Source organism: Salarias fasciatus, chromosome 2, assembly GCF_902148845.1.
Source record: "Salarias fasciatus chromosome 2, fSalaFa1.1, whole genome shotgun sequence".
Taxonomy (NCBI): Eukaryota; Metazoa; Chordata; class Actinopteri; order Blenniiformes; family Blenniidae; genus Salarias; species Salarias fasciatus.
Genome location: NC_043746.1, coordinates 29,906,930 through 29,927,052, shown reverse-complemented (window position 1 = coordinate 29,927,052; position 20,123 = coordinate 29,906,930). Strand labels below are relative to the sequence as shown.

The window sequence follows — 20,123 nt, the reverse complement described above, 5'->3', positions numbered from 1 at the left end:
GTTCTCTTCCTGCAGCTTTTCACCGCCTCCTTTCATCACAGCGTCACATTCCCATCCTGGACATCAAGCTTTGTGAAGGATTCGGATAAAGAAGTGAAAACTAGCTGGCAGCACTGCTGAGAGCTCTGTGTGTGTGTGTGTGTGTGTGTGTGTGTGTGTGTGTGTGTGTGTGTGTGTGTAGAGTTGACTGGGTTGCAGCACTGTGGGCGTCTTCTCATATCAAAGCGTTGACTGGATTCTAAGTTTAGTTTGGAGCCTTCTGTGTCGTGACAGATGTTCTGGATCTGTAGGTGCTGGACGGTAAAATCTGAGCTCAGCGTCTCTTCAACTGTTTGGAAAAATAGAGAATTGCTTTGTAAAGTGAGTTTATAAGCTGAAGGCTTGATCTGTTCTCCAGATTTAAAGGGGATGATTTGTTTCTTCTTTATCCAGTTATTTGGCGCCAGCTAACGAGTGACATTACATGGGATTTTGGAAGGTTAATGTTATTTTCCCGCTAACCGCAAAGCATGTCTCAGCCCAAAGCAGTGTACTTGATCAATATTTCCTCCTGAAACTAGAAAAAAAAAGAAGCATATTAACCCTACATGTCAAACTGATGATACACATTCTCATTGTATTACCAATTCAGGTCAGAGAGTAGTGTAGTTAAAATCTTGGACGTTGGACCAAGAAACCGTTTACACATCAATGTTTTCAAGTGAAAATGCAAACCTTATGTAGCGCTTTAGGGCTCTGTTTCCATGACAACGATGCCCAGAACCATGGGAAAATGCTAGTTTTTGAGAACGACTCCTGAGGTGGATTGGATCTGCAATTTCGAATTGCACAACCAATCCAGTGATTTCCAGTTTTAATCTTTTCCTCAAACCTCTGTGACAGAACTGGGATTTGGTTCTCCTAGAAATCTGTTGTACTTCTACAGCACGTCGGTTCAGGTGAGGATCAGGTCGTCGAGCAGCTCCTCCTCCAAGCCAGTGATTGGTGATTCAAGCCGGTCGTTGAAGTATTGTTGGGAATGTTTGACTATGGTGAACTGCATGAAAAAGATGAGACTGCTTCATTTATAACAAACGATTACTACAGGTCAAGACTCTAATTCTTGAAATTTCTCCTGCAGCTGTTGCATTCTGGGTGTTTTTCTAAATTCCTCCTGACAGCATGGCTTTGGGGCTAGCCTGATAGCAGCCTGGTAGCTAGCTAGCCTTCATGGCAGCTTCACCGAGATCTCAGCTCAGCTCTCAGTGTTGTGTTTGGTCCACGATTCTAAAGAAATTTACTTTTAAAAAATCAATGTTTTCTTTGAAATTTTACAATTTCCTTAGTGGTTTGGTCAGATTGGAGCCCAGTCGTTGGTCAGTTTTGGCCGACGGACCTTATGTTTGACACCCTTGGTCTTGTTGCTTCCCATGATTCTGAGTTGTTGCGATGAACATATTTTCCTTTTCATAGAAATGTAAACCTGAGGAATATGAGAAGTGTTACGTCTCGACATGCTTGACATGTGTAGTTGATTTATTAGTCTCTTGTTTCCAAGACGTCTCAATGAATCAGCATCATTTCCAGCAGCTGCTCAATCTACCGTGTTTCCTGCTACATCATGAGATGGATCCATCTCAGCTGATTTGCTGATATAAATCTGGTCTCTCATAAGAAAACCTCCAAGGTGACTGCTGCTGCAGAACGAGATGAACGGTCAGTGGTGCACATCAAGGTCTTTCATTTCACTGTTGGGACTGTTTTTTTTCCCTTCCTCTCGTGGCTCTATCAGATTGAATGAGCGCCTGTCAAAAGCAGGAATTACTGAGCTCTACGGCTCCATGGCGTTTTCCACCATACATCAGAAAACAGTCCAATTCCCCACAAAACCCTCAGCGAGAAAAATGCACGTTCTGGACTGAGACACAACGCTGCTGTCTGGCTGACCTGGACGTCAGCGGCTCCTCCGGCTGCTTCGTACCCGGAAGCTCAACGGGTAGCATTTGGAGGATTATTTAAACTTCCCACGTCGACAGATGTTGGAGCTGAGATGAAGAGTAAACATCTAGTTTTCACCTCTACAGCTTTGTGTTTCTGAAACACTCCAGTCTGGCTCGCAGCTCCGTCCAGTTCTTCACAGTATGATCCAAAGTAAAACCAAAGCAATGCTACAGAGTGCTTGTTCCAGAAACAGTCTGTCATCAACGAAAGGTTTTTCTGAGCGTACTGTGTAACATATTAAAAGATAATCCTTTCACAGGAGTGCAGGAGTCCTTGAAGAAACCGGGTGACATTTGGAAATGTCATGAAAACCTTCGCAGGTGCTAAAGCTACGACAAAACGGGAGTTTCCACCCGTACTGGTGGAGGTTTTCTGACACATTCTGAATGTCACCGGCTTCTCCTCCACGTCGGCTGTTTTGATCAGACTCTGAAAATGTCCCAAAAGTGATGCTTTCTATTTCTTTCAGATGAAATTGCAGAGATTTCTGAGTTACTTCCTCTCACAGCAGTAAATTCCAGCAGAATATTTGTCTGAGGCTGGATGGCCCTGGACGGCGGCTGGCTCACATTTGTAAAGGTCATAAAGCTCCAACAAGACGGGTGTTGGTGCTAAAATAGCGGCGGGCGACTGTGGTGACAAAACAGTCTTGTTTCCACTGCTTGTTGTGAAAGTGAGTGCTCCATGGTCCGATCAATAACACCAGATCTGGAGTAGTAGATCTACAGCTCTTCAAGCGTTTATGAGTCCCAGGTATGAGTCCAGTGGCCAGATGGATGATAATAGAGTCTGTTAACCTAATGCTGACCCCAGCGCGGGAGGAGAAGCAGGACTCCAGAGACATGCTGATAATCAGCATGAGGATCTGATTGGACGCTGAGCAGCAGGCAGTTTCAGCCTCTTCCTGCCTGTAATGTGGCTCATAGAGCTGAAGATCGCCCTGCATGTCCTCCGTTCAAACATTTCCCACAGGGCTGAGCGGCTGAGGTGAACACCGAGCTGCTGAGTTAAAGAGAGAGCGTTCACAGCTACAGCAGCAGAAAGAGGGAAAAAGGAGGGAAGTTTGTGTTAAAGTTTGTATTTTCAGTCATTTGTTCAGCTTCTCTCGCTGTACTTCAGGTGATTTCTATTCATAATAGCGGAGCAGGTGGGGGGGCGGGGGGGGGGCGGCTGCCCGGGCCCACTGCTGCGTGGGGGCCCACCCTGAAGATGGGGGGAATGGTGCTGAAGAAAATGGTGAGGGAGGAAAGCTGGACTCTATAACACTTGCGTTCAAGAGGATGAAGTTGTTTAAAAGATAAAAATGAAAAAAAAAAAAAGGTCCCTTCTCCTCTTGTCTGTCTGCGTGTCATGCACGGGCACGTGCGCACCCATGCACCCATGTTGTCTGTTGTTCACTTTTGCCGGAGGTGTAGCCTGTACTTTCTTCTTCGTTCTCTGATGAGAAAGAAGCTTGTTTGTGAGAAGCCGATTTGTGCCGGGAAGCAATTGATCACTCATTTATTTTAATGTTGCGTGCTTTGTGCCTGAGGAAGACCGTACCTGGTCGAAACATCGCACAGCTGCACGCATGGGAGAACTTTTTTGGGGGTGTCTTATTTTATTTCATTTGTTTTATTTCAGTTTATTGTTTTTCATACCTGTTTTTGCTTTTCCTCCACCGGACGGGTGTGAGAGATGTGGGAGGAAGAGGGGGATTGGACGGTAGTCCACCGTGGTCGGCGCAGCGGCCGTGTGCGCGACCAGGAAGCCCGGCAGGCGAGCAAACAAAACTTCCAGGGGCGCCGGGGAGATTTTGAGGGGGGTCGCTGGAGGAGGCTGCATTAGGCTCATAATTAGGTTTGACATAATGACTGGCAAAATCCATGGAGCTGTCCATGGTGCTGAAACCTTATTTGAATCCTTCTGACCGCGTGCACCTGCTTGCTGGGGTTGTGTCAGAAGGGTTGATCTGCGGCATTTTTTTTTTAAAGTGATTATGATTTAATGGGGATGGTTTGGCCACAAGGGCCCATGGAGAAATGCTTCCCCCCCCCCCCCCCCCCCCGGGCTGGGACCCCTGCTCTGTCCCTGTCCACCAGTGAAACCCATGCAGATCATGAAACCCTGCCTTCAATGGGCCGCAAAGCTGAGAGAAACAGTGTTTCTCAGTCTGTCTGCTTAGAGACCAAACTCAGACCTGCTCTGGAGCCGACTGGACTGGACTGAGAGACGCTCAGCCTCCAGGCCACGTCATCAAGTCCTCAACAAACTCTGCCAGTTACGGAGAAACTCTGGTCCGTTTGAAAGAATAACAAAGCCGCTGTCCGTTCATTACCTCCACTTCAAAAACTTCCATCCGGACTTTTATTGCGCCTTTTCTTTGGTTGTTTGGTAGTATAAAATGTGAAGGAATATCAGACACCGTTCACATGATATCTCAAATAGTGACACATTGTTTTTGGTTGAGAAAAGTTTTGCATTTGCATGGCAACAATTTGAGAGCTATGTCTGTTTCCATGGAAATGGCAGACACACTAAAAACTATGGTTTTCGTGTTGGACTGTGACTTCCAGAGAACAAAACACTCTAAAAATTAGGACTGGAGAACACGGACATTCATGGACAGAACAACAACTTGGATTGTGGACTTTAAAACTACCAGGACCAGGAGAATCTGCACTGGGAGTCGTGACACTCTGGAGAAAAACATTGTTCTTGTTGTCCACCTACTGAGTGTCAAGTTCTCTTCGGTTTCCCTGCAATCCCCACTTGAACGGGATGAGTCACCTACTCAGAGTTGTAGGAAGCGGATTCACTCAATGATCAAACAGCCTGTCCTTCTTTGCATCTTTTATTTTTTTTTTTTTTTTTTTTTTTTTCTCTTTGGAAGGTTTTTCACCTATGTCCAAATGTCAAGTGGCACAACTGAATCCTGAAACCTGCAAAATAAAAGATGCAAAGAAGGACAGGCTGTTTGATCATTGAGTGAATCCGCTTCCTACAACTCTGAGTAGGTGACTCATCCCGTTCAAGTGGGGATTGCAGGGAAACCGAAGAGAACTTGACAGTGAAAAACCGGTTGCCTCTTGGAATGCCCTCCTAACCAGGATGGCTCCTTTCTGTTTTGCAGGGGTTACCAGGCCGAGTGGATCATACAGCCCCGATACTTGGCTGAGCAGCTCTCGTCGTGTTAGGGGGTTTGGCGTCTGGGCACTAATTTGCTCCAGAGGAAGATCCTGGCCAAGTCGCATCTTTTGCTTTCTTTTTGAGAAGTTGATCGCGACCATGACATGGAGTTTGTCCTCTTCTACTATATAGCCCAGACCAAGCGCTTTGTTGTCGTCATCACGCATTTGGTTTGGTAGGATCATGGTTCCTGTTGCTTTTTCTTCCAACCTGTCACTGCACTCTTTCCTCCCACTTTGCCCAGAAAAGACCCAAGGCTTGAGCTTGAACCCTCCAGCTTTGAGGATGTGCTCCACATTTGCGGTGATGGTTTTCAGTCGGTCTAGGTTGTCATGGGATGTGAGGATGTCATCTACGTAGCTGTCTTCTTGGAGAACTTGCCGTTCTTCTTGAAGGTGAGTGAAAGAAGGAAGGTTAGCAGTTTCACGCATTGCTAATTGCGCAATGCACCCTGCTGGCTTATCACCGATGTTTACTCTTGTGATGGCATACTCTCCCATTTCTTCGTCTTCTGAGTCACGCCACAAGAATCTGTGCAGGTGCACCTCTCTGTCTTCCAACCAGACTGAGTTATACATTTTTCTGATGTCCCCCAGAGCAGCATACCTTCCATCCCTGAACCTGAGGAGGACGGCACGAATCTGGTTGAGAACATCTGGGCCTTTCATAAGCAGATCATTCAGGCTCACACCTCCAAACTTTTGGCTGCTGTTCCAGACGAGCCTGACAGGGGTTGTGATAGAGTGTGGGTTGGGAGCAATGAGGTGGCTCACGTACCATATTGGCCCATCCCAGTTGATGATCATGCTGTTTGACAACTTGATTGCAGCCCCCCGATCGACCATGTCGTGCACTTGTGCAGCATAGGCAGCCTTCCACTCAGGTTCTTTGGCCAGTCGCTTTTCAGTTCTGAGAAACGTTGCCTCAACGGTTCTCTTATTGTTTGGCAAAGAGGCAGGATCTTCTAGCCATGGGTACTTGGCATGCCAGTGTGGTTCCTTGCTATGGCTGTCCTCCATGACATAAGTGAGGCCTTCTCTGACTACCTCGAGCTCCCTCTCCTCAGCAAGGGTCATTTCTTTACCACCTGGCTGACAGTTCCCACAGCGGCAACCTCCGCACTTAGGTTCACATGCCGCACCGATGCTGTCCCACCTCCACCACTCTAGGAAGTCCCGATGGGTGGCTGAAGTCGTCGACTCCTGGGCCTGCACGGGGATTTGGCTGTTTGGAGGAGGTTGCGCTGGGTCCCTGTTGGTGAGCTCCTCATACTTGACAGCAGCTGCTCTCATTGATCTGGCAAAGTGTGTCTTGGACATATGGGCTGACACAGTGAGTTTTTCAAAGAGTTGAGGGTGTGATCCTCCAACAGTCTTTCCCAGGGGGCCTTCCCACAGCACAAGGTCCCCGACGGCTTTGACCCTCTGTGGCGCTAGTCGACCTTCCCTGTGGCTGATGAGCAGGTTTATTTCTCTTGGTCTCACCAGCTCGTCCAGTGACACTTCTGGGAAGAACCTTTGGAGCTGTCTTGGTGTCACATGCTTGTGGATGTCTGCAATGCTGTCGAGACCATAACAAACTAGTTGGTGTTGTTTGAGAGTGCCTTTGGGGGTCTTTACTCGGATCTTAAGGAGGTATCGCTTTGTCTCAATACAAGCCTTCATTCCCCCCACTCCATGGACGACTAGTGTGATTACTTCACTTCTGAGGTTCAGCCTGCTTGCCGCTTTGTGGGTTATGTAATTGGTGTCCGACGCCAAATCAATTAATGTTCCAATCTTTTGACCAGCATTTGCTGTAACCTCTAGAAGCATCATTACCACCGGCAGCTCTTGTAGCCCGTTTTCCATTAAGAGGCCCGGCTGATCTTTTACAGTGTTGAGGACTCTGGAAGCCACATTGGAGAACACATCTCTACATTGTTTTGCCAGTTCAGGTGACAGTTTACTGAAGAACTCTTCTTGCTCCTCTGTGTATCTCCTCCTGCTTTTGTCCTCCTCTGGGCCAAACTTGCTCCTTTTCTGACATGCACCATTCCTCTTCGCCTCAGCATTGGGGCATAGGTAATAATGGTGTGCAGGAGTGCTTCCATCTTTGCAGTCTTGGTTTCTGCACAGGAACCCAGGTTTGCAGGATGTGCTGTCATCATGGACCTCGAGACACTCCCTGCATGCCCCCAACTTCCTCACAGCAGCTTTCCTCTCTGCCAGCTTTAGGCCCCGGAACTGCTTACAAAAGTAAATTTTTATTCTGTGCTTCGGGTCCCCACAAACCACACACCCTGCAGGCCCACTACCTGCCTTGGTTGACTTGGTTCTGGCATGTCTTGGCTCCACCCTGGGCTCTCTCCTGCTTGGCTCCTCCTCCCTTAGCTGATCAAGCTGCTCATATATGCTTTCTTGTTCTTTCAGGAATGCCAACAGACTGTCGAATCGGTTCTCTGGTGCCACGGCATTCCTTCTATCAGCAACATATACAAGCCATTCTTTTTTCAGAGTTTCTGGAAGTTTGCTTTCAATAGATTTTGTGACAAGAGGATTTTTGATAGCATCTGTGTTTCCAAGGTCACTCAGGTCCTGAAGTGCCTTCTCCACAGCTTGAATCAGCTCCACTATCTTCCGTGGCTGAGTACTCCTGACAGCTGGCATTTTTTGTAATTCTTCCACAATTTCAATGGCGATGGAGGTTTGGTTACCATAGCGATTACCCAGGACACGGAAGATGTCATCAGCAGTGTTGTAAGTGGTGAGGTGCAGATCTCTCACGATTTTCTCATCGATGCTGTCCAGCAGCTGAATCTTCTTCACCTCCTTTGAGCCGGTTGGCTCCCCCTGCTTTTGAAGTGCATCCCAGTCTTTCCTCCATCGGTAAAAGTTACGTTTGTTGCCAGTGAACTTGGGGAGGGCTGATGATTTCAACCTTATGGATGGGATGGAATTATTTGAGTTCATAGATGACTGATTTTGTCTTCCAGCCTCGTCCTTTACCCTGGCCTGTATGACATCAGCCTTTTTGGACACCAATATGGGGATGCGGAGATCAAGCTCTTTTAGCCGGCATTGAAATTCATGCTGTGCATCTGGGGGGACCCACCGCTGCCACCGCCTGTGCGCTTCTTTTGCAGTCTTAGCCAGTTCCTTCAGGTGTTCGAGCTTGAATTCATACGCCTCCTGGTGGATGTCTGGCTGAACAGCAGCAACACGGTCACACTCCTCCTCTGCTGCCTGGACCGCGATAGACAGCTCAATTCCTCCAAAGTTGGACCACAAAATTTCCTGAATTAGGCCTTTTGTCTCTTTTAGCTTCAGCTCGCACTCTTTTGCAGTTCTTTCCAGATCGGCTTTTTGCTGATTGGTTAATACAGCTTCTTCATCTGCGCCCAGCTCTGCCTCCAGCTCTGCAATAAGTCCAGCCTCCACATCATCATTGGCCTCCATGACTTTTCTGGCCTCAATTGTGAGTTTACTGTAGCTGTCTCTGAGCTCCTCTTCAGACATGTCAGCATATGTTCTTATGATACTGTTAACAAGGCGAGAAAACATTCTCTTGGCTGTTGTCCTCTGAACTTTAAGTTGCTCCACAGCTTTTCCACTTACTTGGCCCTCCATGTCTCCACCTGCTGGTTACTCACAAAAGTCCAACTCTTTGACACTTGATGAATGTCTTCCTTAGTGAAGCCTTTCTCCAAGGTGATTGTTTGCTTGTTTCCCACCAGGACTCCAGGTTTTCTTCGAGCTGATCCAGCTGAAGCTCCCGGACTTCTGCTCTCCTGGCTGGCCGTTTCCCGGTCTCCCGGTTTTTCACTGTCAAGTTCTCTTCGGTTTCCCTGCAATCCCCACTTGAACGGGATGAGTCACCTACTCAGAGTTGTAGGAAGCGGATTCACTCAATGATCAAACAGCCTGTCCTTCTTTGCATCTTTTATTTTGCAGGTTTCAGGATTCAGTTGTGCCACTTGACATTTGGACATAGGTGAAAAACCTTCCAAAGAGAAAAAAAAGGAAACATATTTAAATTCTGTTCAAAAAATCACAAATCATATTCTATCAAAGTATTTGCAAAAGAATAACCATGACATTTACAAATACATTTGTGGAACTCAACCCAGTTACTGCTGAATCCAAATCAAGCTTCCAATTCATAATGATTAAGCAGATTCCCAAATCAAAGTGAAATACTTAAACATAACCAACACATGAGCTCTCCAATTCACACACAGCACAATTGATGGTAATCAGCATTCAGGACTAAACACCGTGCGCAGAATCTCTTCATTCCACCAGTTTTTTAGACAGCTCGGCTGCTTACCGGTTGCCTCTCTGGTGTTTGTAGGTGCTTTGAATCTGCAGGGTGAGTTTGCAAGCAATCGCGTTCAGTCTCTGTCTGATGCTTGGTGCTGCTGTCTGCTTGGTTGCTTCCTCTGTCTGATGCTTGGTGCTGCTGTCTGCTTGATTGCTTCACCTGTGCTGGGGCTCCACTGATTCAGGTCCGGCAGGTCTCAGGAAGGATCCGCCTCCTGCTCTGAAGGTTCCGCCTCCTGTTCTTTGAACCTGCCTCATTTCTTTTGACAGATCCACCTCAAGTTTGACTTGACAATACACTGAGCATGTGCAGAACTACCACGTGCTACGACTGGAGTGCATGAGCAGAAAAGTTGTGTTTGCCCCGTTTCCATGGAGATGGACTCGGATGATTTTCAAAAAGTTGCATTTTCCTTTGTCATGCAAACAGACCCAATTTTCCATTTTCACTGGAAAACGTGGTGCCAACAGTCCAAACCCGAATGGACTGTTTGGTTTTTCTAAATCCGCAGCTGTAGTTTCCGTGTTATGATTGTCCGTCGGACTGAACATCATCCAGCAGAGTGTGTCAGACATCAAACACAGCTGGCTGCTACATCAGCTGAAAAATGGGATTGTACTCATTTGTGAGTTGTAGAAAAGTTTTTCAAACTGCGGCCGTCTGCAGCGGACTGAAGGGCGAGCCGGGCAGATGAAGCAAAGTTTGAGTCTCCTGGATAATGATTGCAGCCAAGGTAAGGCGGGAGCAGCGGGGTGGCAATAAATCAAAGATTAAGACGTGAGGAAGAGGGGCACTTCTGATGAAAGATGGGAGCCGGAGAATTACAACTGCAACCGGGGAGGAAACAGTGGTGACAGAGACTGAATGAAAGGGAGGCGGTCTGTCCTGAGCTGTTAACCACACTCCTGGAAAATAATCACCACTCTGTGGTGAAGGATCCAGGGAACCCAGCGGACATGGATTCACACTCTCAGTCCTCAGTCAGCCTCTGTTGGACTGGTTGGACTGTGGACGCCATAGTTTCTTCTATGTTCAGCTCCATCTTTAACTGAAAGGTTTATGAATTTAAAGGAACATCTCATGGTTTGGTCAATAAGCCTGTCTTTTTCATTTTCACTGAATTTGACCACATTTCACAGATTAGAGCATGGAGGTTAAAGCAGTGAGACGCTGTGTGAGGCTTCTTGATGTGGGTAAAGTCTTCACCGCTTCAGGAAGGAGATCATGATCTGCTGTATGAACCCAGGAGGAAGAAGCTCAGAGGAAGCAGCTGTTTGCATTCATTGGTGGGATGAGCATCAGAACATGCTCTGGACCAACACTTTGACCTGGATGTCTCATGCTGTTCGTACCATTCTAACACATCCAGTGTGTGTGAGCAGCAGTGTGAGGAAGAGGAGGAGGAGGAGGAGGAGGAGGAGGAGGAGGAGGAGGAGGAGCCTCCTGCTCATCATCCAGCTGAACAAAGCAGCCGAGTGGGATTTGTTGGAACAATTCCCTGCTATAATGTTTACACAGAAATTGCAAATCAGATAGTTAATTTAGCTAGCTCTGATGTGTGTGTTTGTTAATTAAACATATCCACAAACTTCACATTGAGGATCTGAGCAGAAACAATTGAGCTACTTTGATTTGTTTTCCCTCCTCTTTGTTAGCAGCTTAAGATATTCATCCACCGGCCAAATACTCTAAATCCATCTCTCAGCTGTCGCAGCCACTCTGACACCGGACTAACGATCATTTAGAGACCCTTTCCCTGTAGAAATTGGTTTGGCCCGTTTCCAGAACTTGACTTTACTGTCATGCACCCGGAGTGAGCGCAATGAAAAAAGAGCTCAATGTACACCGAGGCGGGAGCACGTCATTTAGAGATGCCGCTGTGTGGCGGCTGGGCTGACTCTGTCCTCTGATAACGGCGAGGTGAAGTGATTAACAGGTCAAAAAGCCGCTGAGTGGATCCTGTGGCCAGATTGTGTTTTCAAACTTCTGCTTCCAAGGTCGCCGTTTTGCACGTGTCTGTGGACGAGTTTAAGCATTCAGAGACGGCGGCTGGAAGTTTGACTCTGAACTGAGCGATATGAGCCTGGGGTGTGCTGCCGCCGCTGCTCTGCATTCCCTTCATCCCGCGGAGCGGCGGAGCAGACATCCATTTCGGATTCAGTCAGGTGTTTCGGCGCCGACACCTCCAGTCGCTCTTAGAGATTGCAATCAGTGACCTCTGATTTGGGTAACCCGGTTGTCACGCCGCGCCGTCTTGATGTATCGTGAGCCGTGGCAGCAGCGCCGGCCCCGGAGACGGAGATGGAGAAGCTGGAGGAAGGGCTGGGCGGCGGTGGGGGGGTGGGGGGGGTGGGGAGGGGGGGGGGGGGGGGGGAGGGGGGTGGGGGTGCTCAGTATGCTCAGCCGGGTAAAGACAGCAGAGCTTCAGTGGAGTCGACTCCGGCTATTCCGCTGAGCCGCCTTTTTTCTCCATATAAATAAAAGAGTAGAGCTTTTAGAGGGCCGGGTGGGGCGGTGGGGTGGTGGCGGGGGTGGGGGGCGGCAGGGGGCTTCAGTGGCCTCAGTGAACAGTAGCCAGGATGAAGGGGTCGCTCCCGGCTTTTAGGACTGCTGTGTGTTGTCAGCTGTGTCGTCTGCCTGCCGAGGAACTCTACTGTCTGCTCCCTGCTTGACAAAGGAACTTTTTACGAGTGTTTTCCCGACGAGTCACACAGCAGCTGCTTCCACAGATTGTCTGGCGCTCTGAGCGCGGAGCTCAGAGTTCCTCTCATCCTATTATTGGTATAATATCCTCTTTTTTAACCATGATTTTACACTGATGTCAGATCTGTTTAATTACTGCAAAAGAATGTGTGAAACAACAATTACTGTCGAGCAAACAGAGCTTTTAGCCTTCACGCTTCGTGGAGTGTGCTCAGTGCAGACGCAGTGTCCCAGCGTTTCCCTGCAGATGGCTGCCGACAGCCCCAGGAGAGCGCCGTCATGTTCTGCTTTCTCTGCTGCTTTCTCTTCCTCTGGGGGAAACGAAAAAATAGAAAAAAGTTTTGGGGCGTCATTTATGACTGTGGAGCACCAGCAGTGGATGGTTTGGTGTTCGCTGTCTCTGCACAACAACAAAATGTGTAATTCCGTAAATGTAAGGACAGAAATCAATTCATGTCACTGTAAATCACATTCAGCATTTACATTTTTTATTTTATCAGGGCATCTGGACTCGGACAGAGCTGCTCGTTCAGCTCTGATGGCAGAAAACTTTTATCACAATACAGCTTTTGTCATCAGACACTTGATTGAGGGTCAAAACAGACGAGGACGAGCCGGCGTCCTTCAGACTGAACCGCAGCATCCTTCACAATGCCAGAGAGTCGGGAATAAAAGCCATTTATTCAAAAAACTCTGCTCTGACCTAAAATATGAATGTGACCGTGGTGGAAAGTTAAAATAGGAATCTTTTAGTGCCTGAGTCAAGCTGGCCCGCTTCACTTCCATCAGCTGCTGTCCAAACCTTCTGGACACAGAACGCGTGACCAGTACTGAGAAAAGCTGCTGTCTTCAGTATGAGTCAGTGGATTTATCATCCCAACGCCGTTACCTCCACATTCCCTCTTGGAATCCTGGGAAGAAGGGCTGTACTGTTGGAGGTATGGCTTCATAATAAGGGATGAACCCCAAATAACTCGGAGAATCACATTGATCGCACACCGAGCAACATCAACAACAACAGAACAGGAAGTGTCCGTGGCTCCGGCTGTGGGGAGAACCAGCAACAAGCACAGCAGCAAATCTGAGTCTTTTTTCTCTAACTGCTCCCTTTCAGAGCAGCTTTTGTGGAGGTCAGATATTTCCCGCTGCAGACTGTGAAAACACTCTGGAAAATCACACTAAGCTGTGTACCGGCCACAGGACTCGTCCGGTGATCGCTCTGATAATGTGTCTCACTCCGCTGGTCCAGGATTGTGGAGGAGAGCTGTCTTATAACCAAACCCAACTCGTGGTTCTAGTCATCCACATGAACTCTTTCTTACTGTCAGTTATCATTTTGTGGGTCACTTGATGAAGAAGTTGCAGATTTCAAATGAAAAATGGACAGAAACGCACATATTCCACTATCGCCAGCTCTGAAATATCTGTAAGAGGGAAGAATATGTGATCACGTCTGAGGGACAGGTTATTTAATGTGTTTCTGGGATTTCTGTGACAGAAAGTATCCTGATGCTTTGAACACTGGAGTCTTGGTTTAACTCAGCAGTGTGAAGCTCTCTGTGGAGCAAATGTGATCCAGATGTCTCCTGAAATTCAGCCGGTTCAGTCCAAAAGTGATTGAGAAATGCTGTCATCCAACCAACCAGGCACTCAGTAAACTCCTTAACCAACCCACCAGCCAGTGACGTGCACTTTCAGTTGCTCCCATCAGTCATTTCTTCCGATCAGAAGCAGAACACGAAGATATTTCTTTGTCATAAGGATGTAATTCTGAGACATCATCACCTTTATGAAACTATATATATCAGTACATTAGCTCACATTTCCGATTAACCTTTTTAGGAAACAACCCCTTTGGAAGAAATGCTAAGAAAAGTGGAAGTTACCAGATATGTATTTGAATGCCTGATGAAGGGTTAAATGAGCTTCATTGTTGATAAATCGAATTAAAATCACATATCAGAGCAGCTCGCTGTCAGGATAACCTGTGTGTAACAGTGCCTTTCCTCTCCTGAATGTAAGCCTGCCATCTTCTCCTGCAACTGTGTTTAAAGGGATAATCAGCTATTTACTTGGTTATTTACTCAGCGATTGATCACTGATCAGCAGCTTTAGTCCTGACGCTTCCTGTTCAGCTGGGTCTGTGTGGCAGACACACAAACACCAGACTCTGGATGGTATCGTCCCAAAACCCAGCTGATCTTGATTTGACAAAATCAATGGGACTGAAGAGAACACAGATTTCTGCTGAGCTGTTTCTCGCTCCCTGAAGTGCTGTTCTGACGGAGCCGCGTCGGCTTCGCTAATTTGATTGATCAGAACGGATCATAGCGGCCTGATCAATGCTTTACCTCCCCTGTGTGGGCGCGCACTCTTTAAACACCTGGATGTGTCTCTGTGTGTCTGTGGGTGCACGGCGAGTGTGTGCGGACGTGCACGTGACGGTGCACGCTCCTCTGACGTAGCTGACCTTCATATCTCCGGGGAACGCCGGCAGCCATTTATCTTTTATTCATTCTGCCATTTGTGACCAAGATGGCTTCCCTGGCACTGGCGCTCGTCAAAACAGTGGCGCGCACACACACACACACACACACACACACACACACACACACACACACACACACACACACACACACACACACACACACACGCACACAGGAAGTATGAAACCTGTTGTGTTGCGTTTCCCAGGATTCAGCAGCCACAGTCAGAACAAATCCAGGAGAGCGTGCTGCTGAATCAGAGCCGCCACAGCGGAAGCTTCAGCATCTCGGTTTGGGTCCTGCTGACGGGCGTATCTACCAAAACAACCCAACACACTCCTCCACAGCTTCTCCAGTCTGATTTGCTCCACCTGGATGTGCAGGCTCTCACTTATTTAGTGATATTTGGAGAGAAATCGCACCACAACCAGATGTCCACAGACAATATTTTGTTGTCCAAAAACAATCATTTGCTGGCGCTTCTTGACAGTGTAAAAGGAAATGTCTCACAGCGTCATGTTTGGTCCAGTTAGAAGACACCCTGAATGCTGAAAACCTGCCATTGCTTTTTGTCTTTCTACATTTTAAAGGAGATGCATTATTCTTTTTTAGCTGGTGAGAGTCTCACCTCTATAATCTGGCACGCATTCAGCCCAGCAGGCAGCATTTCTGTGGTCCAGTGTGTGTGTGTGTGTGTGTGTGTATGTGTATTCGTGTGTATTCCTGCTCACTCAGACCTCCATTATTTAAGAAACACTTGAGCTGGTGTTGTGAAACAGCGTGGACGAGCTCCGTCTCTCCTCTGCTGATCCTCTGGAGTGGAGAGCGGATCGCTGCAGAGGTCAGAGCTCATGATTAGCATCGTTTTCTCCCTCATCAAATCGCTCACTTGACCTCCGGCGCCCTGAATGGAAGAGAAACGCACACATAACGCCCTTATTAACCCTCCCTTTTCATTTCCACCGAGTAATGAGGCAGTTTTTGAATGTGGGAGAAGAAGTGCAGGAATATGTGAGCTCTGCTGTCAGTCCTGTCAGAAACCGTCCAGCTAAAGGTTGAAGAAGACTTTTTTTATGGCATTCAGAAGGCCTGGACGTTCTCGTATTGTGTAGGAGGTGAAAGGTGCCTGAGGGTGACGTTGAGCTCCTTTAAAGCAGTCAAACCTATTAAAAAAACACTCTTATAAAAAAGACGTGTGAGTCGCTTTAACCTTGAATCGAATCCTCCAGTGGGGCCACACAGGTTGACCCCATGACCTCCAGAGCTCTGTGGGAACCAAGAAATTCAAGCCTGCTGCTGTACCGGATCAGCGGTTGAAGATGGATGGATGGATGTTTGATATTGTGAGAAGTTGTACTAAGGGTGGAGTCTGACAGACATGAATAACACTCCTTCTGATTCTGTTTCATGATTTGGTAGTTTTCTTCTCCCCCTGCAGCTGAGAGCGACACAGTGTGTCTGAACAACAGGAATAAAACAAGGTCACGAGGGGGAGAGGTGCAAATGTGGGGAAGCGTTGGAGGACCTTCCTCCTGCTTCTGTCATCGTGATGGTTAGCATCAGGCTCACATCAAGCATCATTTAAATACTCGCTGATTGCTCCAGTTTGCTTGCCGAGGAAACGCAGGAGCGAATTCAAAGCTCCTGATGAATCAGTGGGTTCAGAGGATTTTTCTTATCATCAGCTCTGAAGACGGTCTCATCAAACACAATCCTCTCACCTGATCGGCTCTACGGAGCTCATTTCTCTGCTCTTCGCACCGCAGCCCTGTTCTTCCTGACGTGGTGATCACGCCCAGAAGCAACAGTCAACAACAAAAGTTTCTCTGAGCTGCAGCTGATGGAGAAATGCCTCCAGATCCACCAATGCAGGCCTGATTAGACGAGCGTTGCAGTCATTATTTCCTCTCTGACTGCTCTGCTCCGCTCAGCCTTTCATGCCGTTGATTTCTTTGATCGGAGGCTCTGATGGCGGCTTGTAAACGCAGCGGCGTGCTGTTTCCTGTTGGCGTCAGGATGCGCTCCTCACACCCGTCTGATGGATTCCTCCGCCACTTTCGCGGCTGCTTCCCGTTAGTTTGAGGTGTTGAGACGCTGCTCGTCTGTCACGGTGTGCGCTCCCCGCGGGAAAACCACCTCAGCGTGTGTTATTGAGCAGCAGATAGTCGGAGACGAGCTCTGATTGGGTCTGTTCAGCACGAACAGGAACTTACTGCTGATTCAAACTTGCAAAGGTCCTAATCGGTGTTGGAGTTTTGGCTCATCAATGTTTTTAATCGTGATTGTTTTTCTTTCCAGCATCATTGGAGAGTTTATTAATCACCTGTTGCCCAGTCATGACCATCTAAACACGTCTGCTTCACTTCACAGACGACAGCTGCAGACTGAGCGACTACCGTCGGCTGAAGACCAAGGTTCTGGATTTGCACGAGAAGCGGTACCTGGGCTCGAGCGTGCACGGGATCCACCGGGACAACATGGCCGCCAGGAAGCAGCTGGTGGACGTGATGTTCAAACGCTTCGACACGGACAACAACGGACAGATCGGAGCCAGCGAGCTTTCACAGGTCGGTTCGCTGATCCAGAGGTTGAAAGACGAGGCCGTGGGATATTCAGTGTGTGACAGACCGCTGTGTTTCTCATTCAGGCATCGACTCTCAGAAAATTAATTTCACCTGGAACCAACTCTTTTGAATAACTGTTTTCAGCAATAACTTCTGAAAAGACTTTTTTAAGACACATCAGCAGCGGCTGGTGGTAAATTTCATTATTCTTTAACAGCGTTAACTTAAATACAGTGTGTTCATCCAAGCAGACAGCGGGCGGCGATCTGAAACTAAGCCCAAGCTGCAGCCATCAGGCGACCTCTGTTGGCCAGCCGCCACTGTTTCACAGAGTCTTTCAGGCCCCGTTTATACAACAACGTTTCAAGTGACAACGTATTTTCATTTTAGAGAACTTTTGAACGTTTTCACAGAAATGCCAAATAACACTGAAAACAACTGTCAGCTGGAGAACGACCACGCCCAGGAGAATCTGGCCCGGGACCAGGACCCTCTGGAGTAAACCCTGCTCTTATTGACTCTACTGAGCATGTGCAGAACTGCTGCTGACCGTGGCCACAGAGTGCAGGAGCAGAAGACCAGGACCAGCTTCCTCCATCTACACTGAGCCCGAGCGTTTCCAGAAAGTGTCGTTTTCTCCTGTTCACACCACGACAGTGCCCTTTTCCAGTGAGTGTGTGTTCAGGTGTTTAAAGAAGGCTTTCACGTCTGGCCTGACGGTGCCCGTTTCACCGGGCTGACCTTGCCCTCCTCGGTGCCAGACCCCGGCTGAATCTTTCAGAAGCGATCTGGGTCAGAGGAAAGTTGCTGCTCAGAGGCTGCAGCCTTTGACCGGCAGGACCAAAGGAAACGTCGCGACAGAGAGGTTTTATTCAGGCTGCTGTGAGGGAGGAAGAAATGAAGCCTCGCGGTACCGAGCTGTGATTCAATGCATTTGAATAATGGACGGGGAAGCAACCCGCTGTGACTTCCACAGGCCCGGAGTCTCTTTCTTTTCCTGCTCCTGCTGATCCCGAGGAGATCCCGTCTGTACAGGGTCACCTTGCTCAGCGGCCTTTCCCTCAGTGGAGGAGGACTCACCTCATTCATCTGAATAGGTTTCAGGCTTTTCTTTTTAACTTTCAAAAATCCAAATATCAGCTTAAAAAAAAAAAAAGAAGTTATATTTTTGCCATATTTTCATACAATTTGCATATTTTTACATGTTTTTCCATGAAACGCGGCCCCGTGCCAGCAGGAGAGAAACCAATGCTTCGTAAGAGAAATTCATAGTCAACAGAGCGCTGTTGTGTGTTTTCCCTCGAATAATACCGTCAGTGTGCCCTCAGCGTGAATTTGAATACGCCCTTTCAAGCTCCGGGATATTGCTTTGGAAGGGTTTTCAAAGCCATTCACTGGACTCCGGGCGCAGCAGCCCCCCCCCTCCGCCCCCCCTCGGTGTTTGAATGACACAAGCTCGTCATAACCGAGGTCCAGACGGAGACGCTCTTTTCAGGGATTCCTCACAGGCGGCCGCTCCGCTCCTCATTCATTCCACATATGTCAATGTGACAGATTTCATACAGCAGGCTCATTTTCAGAATGTGGACGCCGTGCACGTTTCATTTTAATTCTGTACTTTGTACGCGTTCGGTACCTAACGCTGCGCTTGGTGAGTGTATCATGAGGTGATGCTGCGGAAAAGAGAGGAGAAGTGGAGGTCTGATCGGCTGACTCGGCTGGATGATTCCCAGCAGGTTTGGGCTGATTAGATTAGAGCTGTCCTCTACTCTGAGTTTGATCCGTCACGCTGCTCCTCAAAACTGAAATTATTGTCCGAGACAATCAAAAAAGTCTGTCTGTGTAGATTTATATCATATTCAAAGCCTGCTGAACAATAGAGTCATGATTATCAGAGAGAAGTAGCTCCTGATTCATCGAGGCTGCTGATTGTAATGATGGATCAGCTCTTGTTGAGTTTCACTGTCAGGTTTCTCCAGACAAAGTTTTGTTCTCTCTCTTAACTTTAAATGTCATGAAAGCTCCAGCGCCGGCTCCTCTGCAGAGCTTTCGGTTCACATGTGAAGCAGCAGCTGCTTCTGCCCTCTCAGCTCTGTCTGCCCTTTGAAAACAGCAAATCACAACTTCCCTCCGTCTCCTCGCACTGTCCAAATGTGTCATTTGAATAGTTGGTTTTGTTGGGTTCTTTTTATTTTTCCTGTGTGAAAAGGTGATTCGGTGTCTCAGTAACGGAGCAGAACAAATGCCATGCGAGTCTGAAATAAGTCTGTGCGCTCATGAGAGGGAAAGTATGAAAATACCAGCAGAGACGAGTCCTGCAGCGCGACCTTCAGCGTGACCTTCAGCGTCCCCCCAGTCTGTGGAGGTTTCAGTCCGGTCTGCCCGTCGCTACGAAACGCAGTTCTGTTGTGTTTACAGGGAAAAGGAAAGGTGTAAAAAGAGTTCAGAGGAAAACAGGAGTGACAGCAGTGCAGTGGGTTTGGTCGTGTGGAGGGACCCGGGTTTGAGCCCCCCTGATCGTGACGGACGGCTCCTGTGGACTGTGCGGAGGTTCGGGTGGAGCAGAGAGACACCTGGGACACGGAGCGCGGCGCCCCTCCAGGACCCGGACTCTACGCCACACATCCAGATAAGGGCAGGAGATGGGTGGAGGAGGGCGCGCGGCGCCGGTGATGGATGGCTGCCGGCGCTGCTGCAGAGCCGGAGGAAGGCTCCGTGTCGACGTGGAGAACAGGCACACCGGAAGATGGTTTGATGATGAGAGCAGGAAGAACTCTGCTCATCCACAAAACGCACGCTTTAATCAACAGTTTGAGAGAGGAAGAGAGGAAGCGTTGTTACTGAAACAGCAGCTGCAGGTCATCTCGCCTCAGCCACATGGCACAAGGAAGGAACTGAAGACGTTAATCAGTACACGCTT

General features: G+C 48.2%; 1 protein-coding gene across 1 annotated transcript in view; it reads left to right on the top strand.

Annotated features, from left to right (window-relative positions):
* fstl5 (follistatin-like 5) overlaps positions 1 to 20,123 on the top strand; it is a 172,681-nt gene that overhangs the window by 72,610 nt on the left and 79,948 nt on the right. Inside the window, exon 5 of the mRNA XM_030107254.1 lies at positions 17,010 to 17,206. Within this exon, the coding sequence (XP_029963114.1) occupies positions 17,010 to 17,206 (197 nt within the window). The remainder of the gene's footprint in view (positions 1 to 17,009; positions 17,207 to 20,123) is intronic.